Here is a 20,726-nt window from a genome sequence, read left to right as displayed (position 1 = left end):
CTAACTTCTTCGAAATTATTTTCATCATTTAAATTCAATTATTATTTTCTAGAATTTTTAACTAAAATTCTTCTTTAAATCAATTACTAGTTAAAAGTACGGAAAATTTAAATTTCCAAAGATTTGAATTTGAAACCTTTTCAAAATTCAATTATTTCTAAAAATTCATGCTTTAATACTTTAAATATCAAAATATTATCTAAAATTTTAACAAAAATTAATTTTTAAATAAATTTCTATTAAAAGCTCTACGAGAATTCAACTATTTAAATACAAAAATAAATACTTTATTCAATAATTAAATGTTTATTAAAATTTAATTTTTACGAAGAATTTTATTAACAATTTTTTGAAAATAATTAATTTCTTTTATGGAATTTAATTAAAATTTTACTGAAATTTATTATATTAAAGAATTTTATAGCAATTTTTGAAAATAATTGAAAACTTTTTCAAGAATTTTATTAAAATTTTTAAAAATACTTGAATTCCTGAGAAGAATTTAAATAATAATTTATGAAAATAATTGAATTCATGCGAGGAATTTTATTAAATTTTTTTTTTTTTTTTTTTGTTAATTGAAATTTTGACAAAAAGTTTATTACCATTTTTGACAAAAATTTAATTCTTGAGAAGAATTTCGTTACTTACTTATAAAGATAATTTAATTCTTGACGAGAATTTAAAAAAAATGTTGAAAATACTTTAATTTCTGCAAAGTATTTTATAACTTTTCAAAAGAATTAAATTTAGAATTGAATTCTTGTGATGAATTTTGATACTTATAAAAATAATTGAATTTTTGGAAAGAATTTTACTATTTTATTAAATAATTGAATGTTTCTTAAAATTGAATTCTTTCGTCAAGTTTTAATAAAATTTTTAAGAATAATTGCAGTTTTCGTGGAATTTATTTAAAATTCTGCAGTGGAAATAATTGAATTCCTAAATGAAATTTTATTATTTATGAAAATAATTGAATGTTTTCGTAGAATTGTATCAACAATTTTTTTCAATAATTATATTTTTTGATAAATTTTATGAAAGTAGTAAATATTGAAAAGCATTGAATTACGAAAAACTTTTGAGAATAATTGAAATTTTGAAAAGAATTTTATTTAAATTTTTGAAAATTATTGAATTTTTGGCGAAAAATTTTGCTATTTATAAAAATAATTGAATTCTGGACGAGATATTCGTTAAAATTCGTAAAAATAATTGAATATCTTCAAAGAATTTTATTAATTTTGAAAATAATTGAATTCTTGTGATGAATATTGTTATTTATGAAAATAATTGAATTTTTTTAAAATTTCTAAAAAAAATTGAATTTAAAAAAAATTTTTTAAAATAATTGAATCTTTGTGAAGAATTTTGTTATTTGTCAAGATAATTGTATTAAAACTTTTGAAATAATTCAATAATATTAAAAAATTCATTCTGATCAGAATTCGAATTTTTCTTATGAATTCTAAAAATTTAATTTTTTCCAGTACTTTTAATAACCCTGAATTTTCTGATTTCCCTGACCTGTGGCAACCCTGTGCAGATTTATTTTGTATTACAATACAAAATATCGATTTAAAAAAATTTTCTCGACTAATGAAAAATTTATTTCGTATTATAGTAAAAAATATGAAAATAAAAAAAATTATTCTCCTCTAACTGGAGGATGAATTTTTAAAAATCCCCAAGAGCAAAAGTTACAATTTATTTTATTATTTACAAAATAGCTTCTACTACAAGGAAGCAGATAAAATTCTCCCTTATCTGGTTAAATATAGAAAGGAAATCTCTAATTAATTTTTATATTTTACTCACACAGATCGGTTGAAGATCTCGACATCTGCATTCTTTGGTTCAAGGATTACACAAAGGAATTCATAAAATCCTGCAAAATCAGTCCTGATGCTTACATTCAGTTAGCTCTCCAATTAACTTATTTCAGGTACCTAGAGAAGAAATAAAATAAATAAATGAAAGAGAATAAATAGAGTAAAATAAATAGAAAGTAAATAGAGAAAAAGAAATAAAGAAAATTAATTTTAAACAAAGAAAAACAAATTTAAAGAAATTGTAAATAATACATAATTTGTTTTTAGTTAGAATAAATAGAAAAATAAATAGAAAAAATAGAGAAATAAATAGAAAAAGAAATAGAAAAATAAATACAGAAATAAATAGAAAAATGAAAGAAAAAAATAAATAAAATAAGTAAACAGTGAAAAATAATTTCAAACAAAGAGAAATAAATTTAAGGAAAATTTGCAGCTAGAGTAGAAACAAATACAAAAAATAGAAGAGGAAAAAGATGAATCAATTTCTTAACAATGCAAATTAAATTCTATTTTTATAAAACAAAAATTGAAAGATAAAAACACTTTTTTCTCTAAGGTTACACGGTCAATTGGTGGCAACTTACGAGAGTGCAGGAATCAGAAGATTTGCATTAGGTCGAGTGGACGTTATCAGGTCAGCAAGTCCAGAGGCATTGGCATGGGCAAAAGCCATGTGTCAAGGCGACCCAGAAATTCAGGCCGGAAATCAACCCACCAACTTGCAAGAGGAAGGCTCTAAAAGAGTTCAGTTCACCATTTACAGTGTAACTGGAACCTTCCCTTTCTTTAATGACGTTCTGCTGTGCAGTAATAAATTTTGTGTTACTGCTTTTGTTTACAAAATAAAAAAGCAGCCCAACATCGTTGTCATGCTTCCATTTAAAAAAAAAATCAAAGAAATCTTTACAGGGCAAAGAATGTAGAACCCTAGAAGAGAAAAAAAACCATTATTTTTACTCATTCAAGACATTTTTCTCCACTATTTTTTTTTTTGTCCAGTTTATTCTAAATATGATGAATATTTTAATTAATTTATTTATACTTGGTTCTCTCCCTGAAAAGATTTATTTCACGCCTTGATGTAAATAGTTAGTTAATTTAATATTTTTATATAATATTGTGACGTATCTCTGCATTATAAGCATGTCGCATTTTATTATTTTTGTAAATATACCATTTTCTGTTCATTTTTAAATATATTTATTTAAATTTTTACTTTACGTCTCTTTTTGAGTTTTTATATTACTTCCACTTCATATTATTATTATAGTGAGTAAATTAGTTTCATATTTAAAATAAGTATTTATATTTATTGTCTTTCTGCATCACTTTTATTTCTTAAACTTTAAATCTGAATTTGAAAAATTAATTATTGCGACAAACTTTAATGATATGGAAAAAAAATTCAATTATCATAAATAAATATAAAAAATCCATAATTCAGATTTAGTGAGTTTGGCATTTTTTTTGTGTGTAAATTTATTATTATTAATTAAAATTCAATGTTGAGTAATTTAGAAAATTTAAATTTGTAATTCGTAAATTTTCTTTTTTATTTTACTCAACATTGTAATAAATTTTCTTTTTTCGTTAATTCTTGTTTTTCTCATGGAAAAAAAGAAATATTATTTTATTACTGTATCAATATGACGATTTCTAATAGTTTTTGAGAATTTGTGTGTAGTTTTTATAGGACAGTGGTTTATTTACACTATACTATGAGATTGTGTAAACAATGGAGAAAAAGAAGAAGGAAAAAGAGAGAAAGAAAAAGACTAAAGATGATGGGCTCATCCTGAAAATGGCAATCAATTAAGTTACCTTATCTCGTTGTCCCTTATTTCAATCGAGTGTTTGCAAAATCCTTGAGAAAAAAAAGTGTATAGAGAGTCATTTCCGGCCACACTTGTTTGGTATATAGAACACCCTCGAGACTTTTCCTCTCTTTTTTCCATCTCCCCCAATAGTTTTTCTCCAATATTCCTCTCCACAGCTTCTTTCCTCTTTTTTTTCAAAGATCTCCTCTCATTGCTTTATTCTCAATTATCCCACTTTGTTATTTCAGCGGTTTTTATTCACCGCCGCATTGAAAGTTTACTCCACATTTCATTTTTCCCAAAGAATATTACAGTAGTTATGCGGGGAATTGTAATAAATTCTATTTTTCAACGAATGCTGCAACATAAAATAAACGTCATTCTATTATTATTTTTCTTTCTTTTTAGAAAACTATAAATAGACACACTGGAAAAATTCATAATGTAAATGAAAAATAATTTCCATGCAAAATTGAAAGTATACTTTTTCATTTTGAAATTTATTTGACTAAAACGAAAATAATTCAGAAAAAATGGAAATTTTTTTTTAAACTGAAAACAAATGTTTACGTTCGAAAATTTGTTTTCTGAATTTGCTACTTTTTGCTATTTCTCTTTTTGCTTGTATTTAAATAAAATTCAGAATTTAAATTTTTGAACGTAAATGTTTTATTTTCCAGAAAATTATTATATAGTTTTCTCCCTAAGTGAATTATTAGAATTTACAAAAAAAACCTCAAACTTTTTTGTTCACCTAAATAAAAGAACAATATTCTCAAGTGTCGATTTTCTTTGTATCAATAGGAGCAAAAAATTAGAGAATTCTTCGATTTGGCTGTGCAACGACAAGCGATTGAGATAACAGACACCATTCAAGGTCTTGGGATTGATAATCATTTAATGGGTCTACGATATGCAGCAATGGAAGCTGGAGAAGATATTCCCGAGATTTTCACCGACGATGCTTATAAAAAAATCAATCATTTTGCTCTTTCAACATCGCAGGTAATTTTTTTTCTACTATTCTCTCAAATTCAAATATCTTCGATAATTCAAATCAATATTTTCAAATATTTTCAATAATTTCGAATTTTTTTATTAATGAAATCGAAAATATTCAAAGAATAGAGAAATAAAAAGACAAATTATTTAGATAACAACGAAAAATGATGTAATCGCGGGATATGGACCAGTGGTACCGGACGGTTATGGCTGTGGTTATAATTTACGCAAAAATGGATTTATATTTTCAATCTCGGCATTCCACAGCGATGGGAGAACGAATGCATTAAGATTTGCACAAGTTCTCGAGCGTAGCATGCAGGACATGGCTTCAATGCTGAAAAATACTTTGCAATAATTCTCAAATTATTTACAAAAGAAGAGAAAGAAAAAAAGACCAAGTCTTGTCTTTAATAAAGGTCCTATCTTATATTTAAAGAAAAATTTAAATATTACAAAAAAAAGAAAAACATAGAAAACAAAAAGTCAATATATTAGTAAATAATTATTATATATAATATATTAAAAACAAAAAAACATATCAAGAGAATGATCGATTTTATCAAAATAGACACATTTCTATTTAGAAAATTACTATAAAACTGATGAAATATTTCTAAAAATAAAAAAGAAAGAAAGAACCGTTTTAACTCACTTTTGAAAATATTGCTTGGAAATTTGAACCAAATTTGCCTTCTCAAAATTTCCAAAAAATTATATCTTTAACTGACAGAAACTATTGGACTTTTTCCTTATTAATTTAATTAATAAAGAAAAAAATGCTAAACAAGTGAGCACGATAAAACGAAAGTAGATAACGAAATAATAAAGACAATGGTACTATATGTGTAATAATATTTACGCTTAAAATTAGAAAATTATTATTGTAAAATGAGAATCGAGGACAGCGATATTCAAAATATAATCCCTAAGTGATATTAATTGTAAATAAATTCAGAAGCAATTGTTTAATCAAAAAGCAATTTAACATATCAATTAAATTATTTCATTATTTTAAATTTATTTTAAATATATTTTCAAAAATTCTTAAAACTTGTTAAATATTTCTAAATATTTAAAAATATTCTTAAATATTTTTGAATATTTCTAAATATTTCTAATATTTTAAAATATTTTTAAATATATTTTTAAAAAAAATTTTATTCTAAAATATTTTAAATATATTTTCAATTATTTTTAAATATTTTTGAATAATTTAAAAAAATTTACAAAAAATTTACAAATATTTTATTATTAAATATTTACAAATAATTTTTAAAATTTTCAAAAAATAATTTACCTAATAATAAGAATTATGAACAAATATCAATTATCATTCAAAAGAATTATTTTAAATTTTAAATTTACAGAAAGCCTTAAATCGAATTTCCCCAATTGCAAAAAATAAAAAATAATACAGGAATTAAACAACAAAACGGAATTGAAATTAAATTTAAAAAAGAGATTTGAATTATATTTTTCTAAAATTCTCCGCACGTAAATATAAAATAAAGAAAACTGATTTTCCATAAAACAATTGCTTCTGATTAAGTAGAAATACTACAATAATTATTATATTTTGCTCATCGCTGATTATAAGAAAACCGCACTTGTTTTCTGTCTCGTCTCCTCTCGACGGGAATCAAATCTCATAAATTGATCGAACATGTACCTAATTACACTTGTTAACAGATGAAAAGTATTTATCAAAATCACGATTAGAGTGAAGGCATATTGATTATAAATTAAATCATATATATATAGTATATATGTATAGTATAATATAAAAAAAAATCGCATATCTCTCGATCAGAGAATGCCAATCAATTAATAATATTTATGTACGCGCACTAATTAGAAAAATATTGAAACAAAAAAAAAGAAAAATAATAGCTATTCGTCATTTCTATTTTATAATGAAAAAATGAAAGAAAAAAAAAATACAAACTATTTTGTTGATGTAATTTTGATTTGAAGAATTTACTGAATTGTTATTAAATGAAAAAAAATATATAGAGAGAATATTATTATTAAATGAACTAAAAAAAAGTATCTATACAAAAAAATAGAACAAATTTTAAAAAATATATTAGTTAGGAAAATATTATTTATTATATTAAAATAGAAATATTGAAATTTGTATTTTAAGAATATTATTTATGAAACTGTTAATTATAAAAAATAATTACGAAACTGTTATTTACGAGAATATTTAAGTCATTTTAAAAAATGCAAAAAAATATTAGTTTATCTACGAAAGTTTGAAAATTGTAAATTGTTAAATTAAACATTTATTCTTAAATTTTTTTTCGAATTTTATGTTAAATTTACGTTAGGTTTAATTTATAAACGTTAAGTTTGTTAATTTATTAAAGAAAATAATTCAAGCAGACATATTGAAATCAACATAAATCTTTCATAACAATTAGCAATAATTAACAATAATTTAACGAGTAGTGAGAAAGAATTTTTTTTGGAAAATAAGATTTATGTTAATTTATCTATCAACGACGCGACTGAGTCAAATAATGTAGAAAATAAGTAATTGCATGTTAGATTTGTAGCATATCAATCGTATTTTAATCGTAGCATCTAGACTGTTTGCAAATGTCTTTCAAATCATAATTTAATCATTGGAGAGCTCCAAAAAAAAATTCCTATCACAAGAACGATTTTTTAAAACAATACAAAATAAATATAAATTCAATTTTTCAACTTTTCGAATAATTCAACAATTTTTTCATTAATTTATTGATTTTTAAATTGCTAAAATCAATTTGAAAAAAATTAGAAAATTGTTGAAAAATTTTTTTTTAAAAAGAAAATTAGCCTCCCGATTAAAGAAAAAAATTAATTAATTTAATTGATGGAGATTCTCCAATGATTTTGTGTATCGCAAAAAAAAAGTAGCCAGTTCTCGACTGGCGCCCGCACAGAAACTCTTGTCCAATTCTTAGATATGTCGACAGACTCTCTTTCATGTCTAAAAAAAAGTCGACAATAGCTACTATCAAACTATCTATCTATTGCGCTATCCCTCCATAAACTATACTATAATTTTTAGAAAATAAAAATAGAAAAATAAAATCAATACATAATTCTCACCATCATTTGGAGTGAAGTGACAATCCTCTTGTGGAAAAGCAAAAATTTTGCTATTTCAAGACTCATCCTTTGTCGAATTTTCTTTTCCATTTCTCAAATTACCTGTGGAAAAATTAAAATTCATTAATAAAAGTTGCTAAATCGTAAATTATAAATTATAAACTATTAATTATTATAAATTATATCTAATAATTATATTCATACATTAAATTCAGAAAAAAATACAAAAAGAAAAAGTGTACAAAATAATGTATACAATAAAATAAAATACACAATAATAAAACATACAATCCAATAAATACGAAATTAAATAAAGAAATTAATTTAATTAATAATAAATTCCAAAGAACAAAATAGAAAATATTTATCAAAACACACAATTTTTTTTGTCATTTCACTCCTAATAGCGAGAGATCACACTGAACGTACCAAAAAAAATTCGAAAACACAATAGATTGTAGAAACCTAGAATTACATCCTGTTATCCTGAAAAGGAATAAGTATTTATTTCAAATTATAACGAATAATGTTACTGTATCGCTACCTATAACTTGCCCTCGATTTAGATTTCGGAGAAAATAGTGATGATAGAAAATATTTATATTTTACGAAACATTTTCTCCTCCTGTTAAGTTTGTTAAATGTTTGATTTAGACATTCTTTCAGATGATTATACACTATATAACGCACGTTTTTCATACTGAAGAAATTATTTAGAAAAAATATATAGCAGGATGTGCCTCTTCGTTCTTGTTACAAAAAAAAGAGAGAAAGAAATATTTAATTAAAAATAAAAACATATATAGAGATATCCGAAGAAAGCGTGGAAAATTGAACGAAAAATAATTCGAAACAAGATTTACTTCTAATTACAAAAAGAGAATTCTTTTTCCAAATCAACCAAATTTATTCTAACAATAAATTAATTCTCGATAATTCTCTCACTAATTGATTTTCAAGAGAAAATAAAATTGTCCTTCATAAAAAAATGGTTTTTTCTAGAAAAATTTTTTTAGAAAACATTTTTTCTTTCTAAAATTCCCCTTAGGAAAATTATCAAAGGAAAATTTTTCACGCTTAATTCCTTTGAAAGTAAAAGAAAATATTAGTTTTTAAGAATATAGAAAATAAATAAATAGTGTTGATTTAAACATATCGCGAAGATTTGTGATCGCACTTTTTTTGCGGCCAGGAATAAAAAACGCATATCAGGCGAAAGCCCTCAAAACATATTGAAAGTAATCTTAATTATAAGTGATAGAATGCATGTGAAAAAATTTTTATGAATGTAAGACGCTTCTTCAATAAAAGGAAACAAAAAAAAAATTCTTAGCACCTTAATATGCGAGGTAGTTTCAAAATTATTCTAATATCCTTTCTTAAAAAACAGAAAGCTTATTTAAAAAGAAATAAACAATAATTATGGGAACGATACAACAAAAATTTTTAAACTCAATAAAAGAAATATTTAAAAAAAGAATTTCTTACTGCCTCGCGTATAAAATCGCTTTGCGTGTATGTTGCCTAGTGTAAATTAAAGAAGCAAACTCGACTTTCTATTTCTAAGGAAAGCATACAAAGTACACGTACAACGTACCTTCGTAAGAAATTAAACTTACAATAAGCTAAATGTATGTTTCGTTGTGCAGAAATAAATTCTGTTACGACATCTATTCGAAGTTGTCATTTTTATTCAAAATAGTCTTGAGTACACTATTCACTCCTTTTTTTTTATAACGAAGAATAAATTTTTTATTTCCTCCTACTTTTATATTTTATATACTCTCCTTAGTCTTTAAATTCCTATCAATTTTTTCATGAAAAAAAATTTTTTCCTCATATCTTACATCTATATTCTTATTTTACACTTTTTGCTCTCATTCCATAATATTCTTTCGTAAATCTTTCTACTTTTATATTTCATTTTTATTCACATTCAAGATCGAATCATTCCTTTTTAATTCTAAAACTTTTCTTCTTTGTTATTTTCAATTCAAAATATTTAATTGGAAAATTGATTATTCTCTCAAGAATACAATTTCTAAAACATATTTTCCAATTTTTATCGGCGTATTGATAAAATTTCCAATGAAAAGTTTTAGACGACTTAATTTATACGATAATTATTTTCATTCCCTCATAGAGGTTGCTCTTAAATTTTATCAAAACTATCACTAGCCATTATTTCCATTGAAAATGGAACTTGTGAACTAAGTACTATTTACAGCTATTATAGAGATGGGATTTTTCGAAGATATAAAATTAATTCAACACTTTGTGGAGCAGATTTTCAAAATTAATGATAAATTTTGTGTTTGAGATTGCAAAAAAAGGGGGGGGGGGAATTTATGTTAATCACAATTAACGAATATTGTCTTTTTCATAATCGAGACGATTAGTCAGCATTCACGTCATCATAGGCGCGAGCGAAGCTGTGAGAGAGAAGAGAATTTGCCGTTGGTCGCTTTCTCGAATCATGTTGTAAACATTTTTGTATAAAATCAATTCCTTCCTGGGAAAGACTTTTTGGCAGCGCAGGAGATTCTCCCATACCAACCTATGAAGAACCTTAATTTTAATAAATACCATTTTTTCCTCTCTCCATCGATTTTTTTAATTCACTTAATATTTAGAATTCTCATCGTTTTATTAACGTCTATTCTACCTTCATTTTCAATTTAATCTTTAGCCACATTAAGATTTTATAGTAATATTTTTAATAATAAATCTTAAGAATATTAAATATTTATTTAAAGTTTAAATTTTTAGTTTAAGTTTAATTAAAGTTTTCCTATTTCATTTAAGTCTAATTAAAGTTTAAATCTTCAGTTTAAGTTTAATTAAAGTTTAAATCTTTAGTTTGGATTAATTAAAGTTTTCCTATTTAAAATTTAATTAAAGTTTAAATTTTTATTTAAAGTTTTTTAAAAATTTAAATGTGTTCATTTTGCGAACAATTTGGAAAATTTTGACAAAATTTCCGTAACGATAGTAAGTTTTTTGTTTTTAAAGAAAATACCAAAATGAATCATACCTTGAACATTATTTGGTAATTTGAATCGAACTCCGACCAGGGTCTTCGTCCGCTGGACATTTCAACGACGCAGCATCCAACGGACCAAATATCCGCAGCCCTGCCATGTCCACTGCTCTCGTTTTTCATGAATATTTCCGGAGCCATATAAGCTTGTGTCCCAACGAAACCTTGCAATTCACCTGGCATTGTCGTGTGCGCCTTAATTTGAACCGCACAACCAAAATCTCCCAATTTCAAACAATCTCCTTCATTTGTTAAAAATATATTGGCAGCTGTAAACAAAAATTTTCATTTTATCAAAAAAAATTTAATTTTTAACTTTTTAAATTCATTAAAAAAATTTCATTATTTACAAAAAAAGAAAAAAAGAATAAGAATTAAAGAATTAAAGAAACAAAAATAATTATTAAAATAATGTACTTTTAATATCTCGATGAACTATTCCATGAGCATGAAGTACTGCAACCGCAAGAAGCATTTGATTCGTATATTTTCGAACTAAAGTTTCAGGCAAACCAATTTCACTTCCAGCGACTAAACTTTCAAGAGTGCCTTCTGCACAAAATTCCATGAATATCAACATTTCTTCCTGGAAAATGACAATTTATTTTATTAGTAAAATACAAAATTGTTATATAATTTTTTCAAAATCTCTAATCTAATTCACTCTAAACTAATTCAGGGTTGCCACAAAAATTTAACTTTGTTTTTCCCTGACTTTTCCCTGATTTCCAGATAAAAATTCGCTTTTTTCTCTCTAATAAAAAAAAATTCTCTAATACATTTATTTAGTAATTTCTTTAATTGTAAAATTATTCAAAATCATCAATAACTTCTTCTTTAAATAAATATTTAATCATTATTATTTTTCCATTGGAATTAAGATGTTCAAAAATTTTTAATTTAAACTGTGCATGAATTGAATTATTTCAAATTGAAAATTATAAAAGTTACAAAAATCGAAAAATTTTCTTTAAAATGCTTTTTTTTAAATTTAAAATTTAAAAAGTTCATTTACTAACGTAAAATTATGGAAAATAATTTCTAAATTTTTCTTGCAAAAATAGTATCACACAACTTATTTTCAAAATCTGAATGAGTAAAAATTATAACTAATTAGAACAAAAATGATACGAAATTTCCAAAATTTGATTTTTTAATTCTACATTGAACAAGTTACTAAAATAAATAAGTTTTTTTTTTTTTGTCAAAAAAGTAAATCGAAATAAATAAATTAGAAGCTTACTCTGTGAACCTCCAAGCCATAATATCGCACCAAATGTTGATGTTGAATACCTTCGAAGATTTTAAGTTCCTCTGCAATCCTTTTAATAGCTCTGTGATCTCCAGGTTGAAGTTGAAGTTCCTTCATAGCTAGAAGTTCTCCCGTCTGATTATTGACAACAGTATAAACTTTTCCAAAACGTCCCTGACCTGTTGAAATTGATGAATTATTTTCAATTCTTGATTATGTCATTTTATTTCAATTTCTCAATTCAGCATTTTTTTTTTTCTAATCTCTTACTACATTTTTCAAATGTTAAATATTTTTATTTTCAATTTTCAATTTTTTAAATTCTTCCAAATTATCTCTTTTAGATACAAACCAATTTTAATTCCTCTCTGCCATGTGAAGGTGACACGTTTAGCTTTTATATGAATTTTATCAACGCTTTTCCTGTCAGTAACTTGTCCAATTAGCTCGAGACTCTTTAATTTCTCATTTATAAGAACCTCTAATTTTTGCACCGCTTGCAAAACTCTTTCTTGTCTTGTGAACGTATTCTCGGATGTTGTCGCACTCCCATCAACGGCCGTTTGCGATGGTGATTTTTTTATTAATCCCAAAACTTCCGGAGACTTCAAGAAATCTTTATTTTTTTGATTGAAACTCGATGCCCTGTTTCGTCCCTGTGAGGGCGATGATGCTCTCGAATGTGATAATTTTTTCAAACCTGGAAAAAACAATTAGGAATAAAAAAACTAAAAAAGCAAAGAAAAATGGAAAAGAAATTAAATTTTTCAAAGATATAAAGAACCTTCGCCTTCTGAATTAATTCCCGGCGATGAGGCACTGCCAATAACGTGAGAAATACACCGATCCATGCACGATTTCAACTCCTCGAATTCATCGTCAGTCAAATATTTAGTATTAAGTGGTTCGCAAACAGTCATTAAATAATCCAAACCCTGATTTGCCCATCTTGGTCGTAGACCTCGTCCACGTTCACAACGATTCCTCACAAAGTTCATCCACAAAAAGGCAAAGTCAACTAAATCGTGAACAAGAAGTTCTCTTTCTTGCGATAAAAATAATCGACAAAGTTCTTTATGATACTCAAAGCCCATTCGATAGGCTTGATGTAAAATTTCTCTGACTCTCGTTCGAAATGCTAGACAATCGACTTCAATTACTTCTATAGGTTCCTTAACTTTGTCGATTTTATTCTGAAACTCTTGAATCACTAAAACGATTTGTCGTCTTAAATTTAGAACTCCATCCTGAAAAAATAATAAAATATCAAAAAAAAAAAGAAATCTTCTAAAAGAAAACTTATAATTCTCATGTCATTTTTAGAATCAATATTTTTTCAAATAGAAAATTTCGACATACTTTTAATGAAACGATGCAATGTTTTAAATCGTCATTAAATTCAGGCCAATTTTCAATTTCATTTCTCACGCATTTGGCAAGATTGACACTTTTTACGACATTATTTTGAGCCTTTACGAACATTCCCTGCCATTCACGACCAACCGACATCCAGTGAAATCTAGAAAAAGGAAAATTATTACTTCAGATATCAAATTAAAAAATAAATCAAAATTTTTTGAATAAAATTCTTACCTCGTTGACCATTCCTCATCTTCCTTGGACACTTCACTTTCATTAAGTTCCTCAGGTCTTTCAGTTAGAAATTGTATAACTTGTCTTATCATCATTTGAACAATCTCACTACAAAAAAAAGTACAAGATTAATTTCTACTCTATATTATAATTAAATTTAATTTAAGTTTATTTTTATTAGTATTAAAGATTTTTTTAAACTTGAATAAACGAGACTTAAAGCACAGGAGAAAATCACTCACCAAAATTTTTTCCCAGCTATTGAGTAACCGTCAACAATATCAGGAGCGATGGACTTGACAAAATTCCATTCCTTCATAATTAGATTTTTATGAAAACTGTCGTGATTCACCATCTCGACCCATTGCTTTAAATAATCGAGATAAACTTCAAAAACAGCTTTTAAACTAGTGTCAAATTCTTTTAATTCCTGTTGAAAGAAAGCGTCACTATTTTTCTTATCACAAGCCATGGCGACGAGTGAATGTTTTGCAAAACGATCACGATGAAGACATGCAATTCTAAGACCCTCACGAAGTTCCCTCATTAATTGACGAACTGACAAAGGACTCGGTTGTTCTGGCTTTTGTTCCAGTCTCATCATCATAAACTCGTGAATAACGTCCAAAGGAACGCGCGAGAGAAATAAAAAGGCTGCTCTAAAATAAATACAATTACAATAAAATAGAATACAAATTACAATAAATAATAAATTTCAAGAAAAATTTTGAGTAATTAAGTAAATAGTGACTAGTGATTAATAATATCAAAAAAATTTTTAAATACCTGTAAGAAGGTAAATTTATTTCCTTGGCTTCTGGACTCCAAGCTCCGTAACGTCTTAATTCATCATCGCCTTCGAATTCTTCAGTTCCACTGCTGTCACAGTCTTCCTGATGTTTCTCTAAAGACAATCTTGCCTTTCGTAGAAGTGTCGTGTGCAGTCTTTCCAAAAAATTTAAACTCTTTCTCAGTCCTTTTGTCTTTAAAACATCTTCTATGTATTTTCTATTAAAAGAATTATTAAACAAGAGTTTAAAAATAATCTTTACATAATTTCAAAATTTTAATTTCTTATTTTAATTTTAATTTTTTATATTTGAATAAATAAATATTAAAAATACAAATTAAATATAAATGAAACATAAATTATATAAAAATTAAATATAAATAGGTACACGTTTATAATATTTAATTAAAAATTTTTAATTTCATTCCTTTAGTATTAAAAAATTTCCTGCATTTAAAATACAAATAATTTAGACTTTATTTTTCTATTTATATAATAAATAATACTTTCCTATATCATGAGAATTACCTGTAGGCTTGACGATCAAACTCCATTAAGTAAAAATCAAGTCTTTCTAATTTTTCATCTTCGGTGTAACTAAAAGCTGATTCTGACGATGAAGAATACGTTCTTCCAAATGAGACACCACTGATTGAAGATGAATGAGATGCATTACTATTGTTACTATCAGACGGACTCGTATTGTCATCAGGAACTTCAAATCGAACCAATGATGGTCGTTGTTCCATCGAATGATCGCTATTTGTATTGTGTGATCTGAAAATTAACACAAAAATTTGATAAAATTTGACTCGAGATAAATTGAATTCACAATTGTAATTAATAATTAATAATAGTAATTAATAGATAAATATTGAAAAATTATTAAAATAAAATAATAAAATACAGAAAATAATAACAAATAAAATAAAGAAATAAAAATAAAGAAATCAAATAATTAATAATAAATAAAATAAATAAATCCTAAATATTAAAAATAAATTTTTAAAAACAGGTAAACATTCTTTTTTAATGGAAAGAAATTTATAATATTTCAAAAGTCATACCCAAAACCGCTGTCAGTATTATCGTCGTGTTTCTTTTTTGTATGTAACAACATTAGCAATTTTCCCAGAATTAACAACTTGAGTCGATGTTGCCGAGTCATATTATACCTTTTAAATTTGTTAATTATTAGAGTTAAGTCAATTAGTAAAAATACCAAGTGGATCAAATTTTATAAATTGAATCTCTATTTATTGAAAATAAAAACAAATTTTATTTAATTTCAGGCTTCGCATTTGTTAATTAAAAACAGTAGGTTCAAGAGTAAACATTGATTAGATTAGATTAATTTTCATTAATAATGTTAAACTTAGTAAAAATATTTTTGATTATTCTGAAGAAAATAAATATTAATTTTTTGTCAACTATTAGCGAGTTTCAAGTAGTGCAAATCCTTAAAAAAAAGAAAAGAGTAGCTTTTAGTAGCATAAATCTAAAAAAAAGTATCCAAAACGTAGCAGATTATAAAAAAGTAGTAAATATCTGTCTGTAAAAAATTAATCGGATTACAAAATCGCTCTATTAAAACTTGATCCACTGAAAAATTAAAAAAAGTATCTAAAATAATTTTGAGAGAACAATTTTCATACATACCAGAGGCACATTGCTTTCACTCTGCCAGTGAATTCGAGACTCTTACTAAGAGGATATTGACTAGCAAAAGCTTGCGACGATGGGAATAGTGTTTCCGCAGCCTCAAGTCTCGCAAGCAATACTTCAACTTGTTTTAAAGCGTCAATTTGAGTTCGAACACAAGTTCGGCAATACATAGAGAGACATCCATAGCAAATGGTATTTTCAGTACAATTTGGAGAAGAAAATTTGATGGACTCCACATCATTAGTTGAACTTGATCCACAAGAATTGAGATTCCCGACTCCACTGTATCTGCAAAGAAAAAAAACATTTTGCTTGCCGTTAAATAAAAATTAAATCAATAAATAAAAAATCAAATAAATAAATAAAAAGCAAAATAAATAAACAGAAAACATTTTTTAATTTTAAGTTATAATTTTCTTAAAAAACTTTAACAGGGAAAATTCCAGAAATTTTTTTAAATTAAAAAAAAAATTATTTACTGTTCCTAAACTATGGCAAGAACAATACCAATTAATATCTGGGTCATCGAAATGAATTTAATTCACAATTAATAAAAAGTAACCACAGCCGATAATCAGCAGAAGATGCAAAATTATATTTTGAGCGAACTTTATCTTCTGTTTATAAACAACTGTTAGTCAAAAAATTATTTACTGGTCCTAAACTATTACTAGAACAATTCTAATAATTATCTGAGTCATCAAAATTAATTTAATTCACAATTTCTAAAAAGTAACCACAGCCGATAATCAGCAGAAGATGAAAACTTATTTTTTGAGCGAACTTTATCTTTTGTTAACTAACAATTGTTAGTCAAATATTTTTCTAAAGGTCTCAAAGTATTGCTGGAAAAATTCCAATAATTATCTAGGTCATCAAAATTAATTTAATTCACAATTTCTAAAAAGTAACCACAGCCGATAATCATCAGAAGATGAAAAATTATTTTTTTAGCGAACTTTATCTTCTGTTTACAGGGTATCTAACAAGGATTGAGAAAATAATTCTCTGACTTTTCCCTGCCTTTTTACTAATTTTATTTCTGCTTTCTTGGGACAAAAATATGGTAACTGACATATTTAACAATAAATTAATATCTAATGATAGAAACAAACGATAATAAAAATCTTTTAAGTTTTCTTAGATTAAAAAAATTTGTTATTCACAAAAATTTTAATTTTTGTATAAATTTTTAGAAATTTCCCTGACATTCCCTGACTGTTAAACACCCTGTTAATAGTTTCCACCCTTTAGTAAAAAATTTAAAATTATCAAAAATTCGAAAAACCGATTTTCTTAAAATACAACATTTTTTCTTTCCTTTTATGGCATTTAGCTTCATTATTTTTGGGCTCTTCAAAAACACTTAACATATTTAATAGTCGGCACTCTTTGGTAAAAATTTTAAATTTATTAAAAATTATCAAAAATTCAAAAAACCGAATTTCTAAAAATTCAACATTTTTTCTTCTCTTTTATGACATTTATCTTGACTATTTTTGGGCTCTTCAAAAACACTTTACTTATTTAATAGTCTGCATCCTTTGGTAAAAAATTTGAAATTATTAAAAATTACCAAAAATTTGAAAAACCGAATTTCTTAAAATTCAACATTTTTTCTTCTGTTTTATGGAATTTTGCTTCACTATTTTTGGGCTCTTAAGAAACACTTTACTTATTTTATAGTCTCTATCCTTTGGTAAAAAATTTAAAATTATTAAAAATTATAAAAAAATTTGAAAAGAATAGGTACTATTAAAGGTTTTGACAATAATTGAATTCTTTCAAAAAATTTCTATAATTTATTGAATATATCTAATCAATTTCGTTAATAACTGTAATTTATAATTTTACTATTTAAACTTTATGAAAATCTTTGAATATAATTGAAATCATCCGAAGAATTTTATTATTTAAGAAAATAATTAAAATTTTCAAAAGAATTTTAATTTATACGAAGATAATTGAATTTTTAGAAAGAATGTTATTAATTTTTTTTTTTTAAATAATTCCAATCCTTTGCAAAATTTTATTATTTATGAAAATAATTGAAATCTTGCAAAGATTTTTATTAACATTTTGGAAAAATAATATAATTGTTTCGATGAAAATTTAAATTCTTTGGAAGAATTTAATTATTGATTGTATTGAAAATAATTGAATTTTTAGGAAGAATTTTATTAAAATTTTAGAAAATAATTGAATTCTTTTAGAAAATTTTATGACGAATTGAGAAATAATATTGAATTCTTTTGTGAAATTTTATTGGTAATAATTGAATTTTTGCAGAAAAATGTTATTACTTATAAAAATAAATGAATTCTTCCAAAGAATGTTATTATTTATGAAAATAATTGAATTCTTCCGAAGAATAAGTGAATTTTTTAAATTTTGATTATGAAATTATTCAAAAATTTATATTTGAAAATAAAAAATGTTGTAGATAATTTGTATAATAATAATAATAATAATAATAATAATAATAATAATAATAATAATAATAATAATAATAATAATAAATTAATTGAACATGACGTTCCACGCGCGTAGTTCTTTATAAGTAAAAATAAAGATCTCACCGGTACTCGAGTATTTCCCTGAGTAATGGACCAACAGCTTCTCGTTGCTTACAAAGAAATTCATCTTGAGCCAAAGGACTTCGATCAGCTTTATTGGCCTGTAATTCAAGCCAAATTAAATCCTTCAATTCATTTTGCCATCTTGTTTCCTCCCGACTCATTTGACGATTGCAATTGTTTCGTTCTTTGTCCGTACTTCCCTACCGGAGAAAATTAGAGATTAGAAATAAATTAAAAAAAACAGATAAGTAACAAACTATAAGAAAAAATTAGAGATCAATAAAGTAAATTAAATAATAAAAAATAAAATAACTATAACTAGAAAACAAAGCAGATTAAACAAAAAATAATACTAGAAAATAATTAAATTAGAAACTTAGTTTCTTAATTAGTTGTTCGTACAAGTTTTATCAGGAATGAAAAAGTATCATGAAACAATTCTCTCTCCTTGAGGCTTTGTGTCCTTGGAGAATGAACAATCGGTTCGGTTTCAGTGACGCTAAGAAGTTCCTTGCCCTGAGATTCGTTAAACTTCTCCTCAACGTCGACAGGTTTTGAACACAGACTTCGAAATCTATTTCGAGTCTCAATCTGTAAGCGTAATACATAATTGTTTTGAATTAAAGCCAAGATTTTGATTTGAACGTGAAAAAAAGGTCGTACTATAATTATATATATTTTAAACAAAATAATATTTGGAATTTTTATTTTAATTTATTTTCAAATTTATTTCAATTTATTTTTAATTTCTTTTCAATTTCTTTTCCATTTATTTTCAATTTCTTCTCAACTTATTTTCAATTTAATTAATTAATTTTTTTATTTATTTATGTTTATTTAAATTTCCTCAGTATCAATAAATGTTAATTATTAATAAATTATTACCTTAATATTATTAGGAGTAGGAGGCATTGCTTCATCATTCCTATCAAGTTGGGCAGCTGCAATGTCAAGTTTTAAATCCTTATCGAATCCTCGAAGTAATTTTAGACACCTTTTAACTTTTCGGCATCCTTCTTTAGCCAACTCCCTCTTCGTCTCATTATCGCGAACTATATCAGCCTCATCACACATTTCATTAAAAATCATTGCATCCAAATTACTCTGTTGATTTGAATTCAATTTACTTTGTATGACCTTTTCGCATTTAGCGAGTCTGTAAAAAATTTCCAATCATTTCAAAATGACTATTCTTTCAATCAAGTTTTTGAAAATATTTAATTATATAAATACTCACAGTCTACATTCACGATGCTTTTTACGATTGTGTCTCTTTGAATTACGAGATTTTCCATTATCCTTTTGATCAGCTTCATCTATCATTATCTCTGACGACAAATTTGTTGTTTCAACGAAAGGATCACATATGTTTGGACTGAAAAAAAGTTAGTTTCCTCAGAAAATAGTTATCGTTTTCCATTAGCGTGAGAATATAATAAAAAAGAATATAAGTTCCTATAACTTAAAAGCAATTAAAAAATAATTAAAAATATAGTTTTCAATCAAAGTTAACCTCTAAAAAAAATTCTTTTCCACTAGTTTAGATATTATTACAATAACAATTGTCGATCAAATAAAAAACAAAGTTGAAAACAATGTAAAATAACAAATGATAATGATGAACAGATAATGACTTGCGAATAGAAAATACTTTACCTTAAATCAATAAACTTTGCTAACTGTGCATTTATAATACGCTTCATTGTTTATACAAATATAGAAAATTGAAATTGTAACAATAACTTGCAAGAAGTAACAAAATAGATGAAATAAAATTTTTAAACTCGTAATTTTAACTGTAAATTAGCGGTGTCAGGAACTTAAAACTATATATATGCACGAACTGTGTTTAGGTTAGGAAACATTCTTGGAATATTTTCAAAGAGATTTGCATATAAATCAAAATGTAAATAACACTAATGAAAAGTAAATGCCGCGTTTTTTAAGACAATAATAAATTTCAAAGTTTGTTATGTCATTGAAAAAATTTGAAAGAGAGAAAAAAAAATTACAAATATTTACCTCTCGTGACAATTCTTCTTTTC

General features: G+C 25.0%; 2 protein-coding genes across 2 annotated transcripts in view; one reads left to right on the top strand and one right to left on the bottom strand.

The window, feature by feature from the left end:
- The window catches only part of LOC122506246 (vesicular acetylcholine transporter-like), a 148,117-nt gene extending 142,909 nt beyond the window's left edge, over positions 1-5,208 (top strand). The window contains exons 9-12 of the mRNA XM_043618325.1: positions 1,826-1,948; positions 2,395-2,581; positions 4,460-4,660; positions 4,809-5,208. Coding sequence (XP_043474260.1) covers positions 1,826-1,948; positions 2,395-2,581; positions 4,460-4,660; positions 4,809-5,015 — 718 coding nt within the window. The 3' untranslated portion in view covers positions 5,016-5,208. The remainder of the gene's footprint in view (positions 1-1,825; positions 1,949-2,394; positions 2,582-4,459; positions 4,661-4,808) is intronic.
- A 4,227-nt stretch (positions 5,209-9,435) lies between these two features.
- LOC122506213 (mitogen-activated protein kinase kinase kinase 4) lies at positions 9,436-20,571 on the bottom strand. The gene is made up of 18 exons (XM_043618275.1): positions 20,338-20,571; positions 19,919-20,056; positions 19,567-19,837; positions 19,084-19,272; positions 18,682-18,881; positions 16,097-16,390; positions 15,505-15,612; positions 14,966-15,214; positions 14,434-14,655; positions 13,890-14,306; positions 13,648-13,755; positions 13,414-13,573; positions 12,839-13,301; positions 12,407-12,754; positions 12,046-12,233; positions 11,220-11,388; positions 10,797-11,071; positions 9,436-10,319 (listed from the first exon to the last, which is right to left on the bottom strand). Exons 1-18 carry the CDS (start codon positions 20,382-20,384, stop codon positions 10,158-10,160), a joined length of 4,008 nt encoding a protein of 1,335 aa, XP_043474210.1. The 5' UTR covers positions 20,385-20,571; the 3' UTR covers positions 9,436-10,157.
- Positions 20,572-20,726: the final 155 nt, after the last annotated feature.

This window comes from Leptopilina heterotoma, unplaced genomic scaffold (assembly GCF_015476425.1).
Source record: "Leptopilina heterotoma isolate Lh14 unplaced genomic scaffold, ASM1547642v1 Lhet_4, whole genome shotgun sequence".
Taxonomy (NCBI): Eukaryota; Metazoa; Arthropoda; class Insecta; order Hymenoptera; family Figitidae; genus Leptopilina; species Leptopilina heterotoma.
The sequence above is the reverse complement of the archived record's forward strand: the minus strand, read 5'-3'. Positions and strand labels throughout refer to the sequence as shown.

What these genes read in the sequence shown, in the direction of transcription:
- LOC122506213 (XM_043618275.1), bottom strand. Translation starts at nt 20,384, where the DNA reads ATGAAGCGTATTATAAATGCACAGTTAGCAAAGTTTATTGATTTAAG. An exon ending in CTACTCCTAATAATATTAAG is followed by an intron (nt 19,273 to 19,566) that starts GTAATAATTTAT and finishes TTACGCTTACAG; the next exon opens with ATTGAGACTCGAAATAGATT. An exon ending in ATAGCTGGGAAAAAATTTTG is followed by an intron (nt 13,756 to 13,889) that starts GTGAGTGATTTT and finishes TTTTTTTTGTAG; the next exon opens with TGAGATTGTTCAAATGATGA.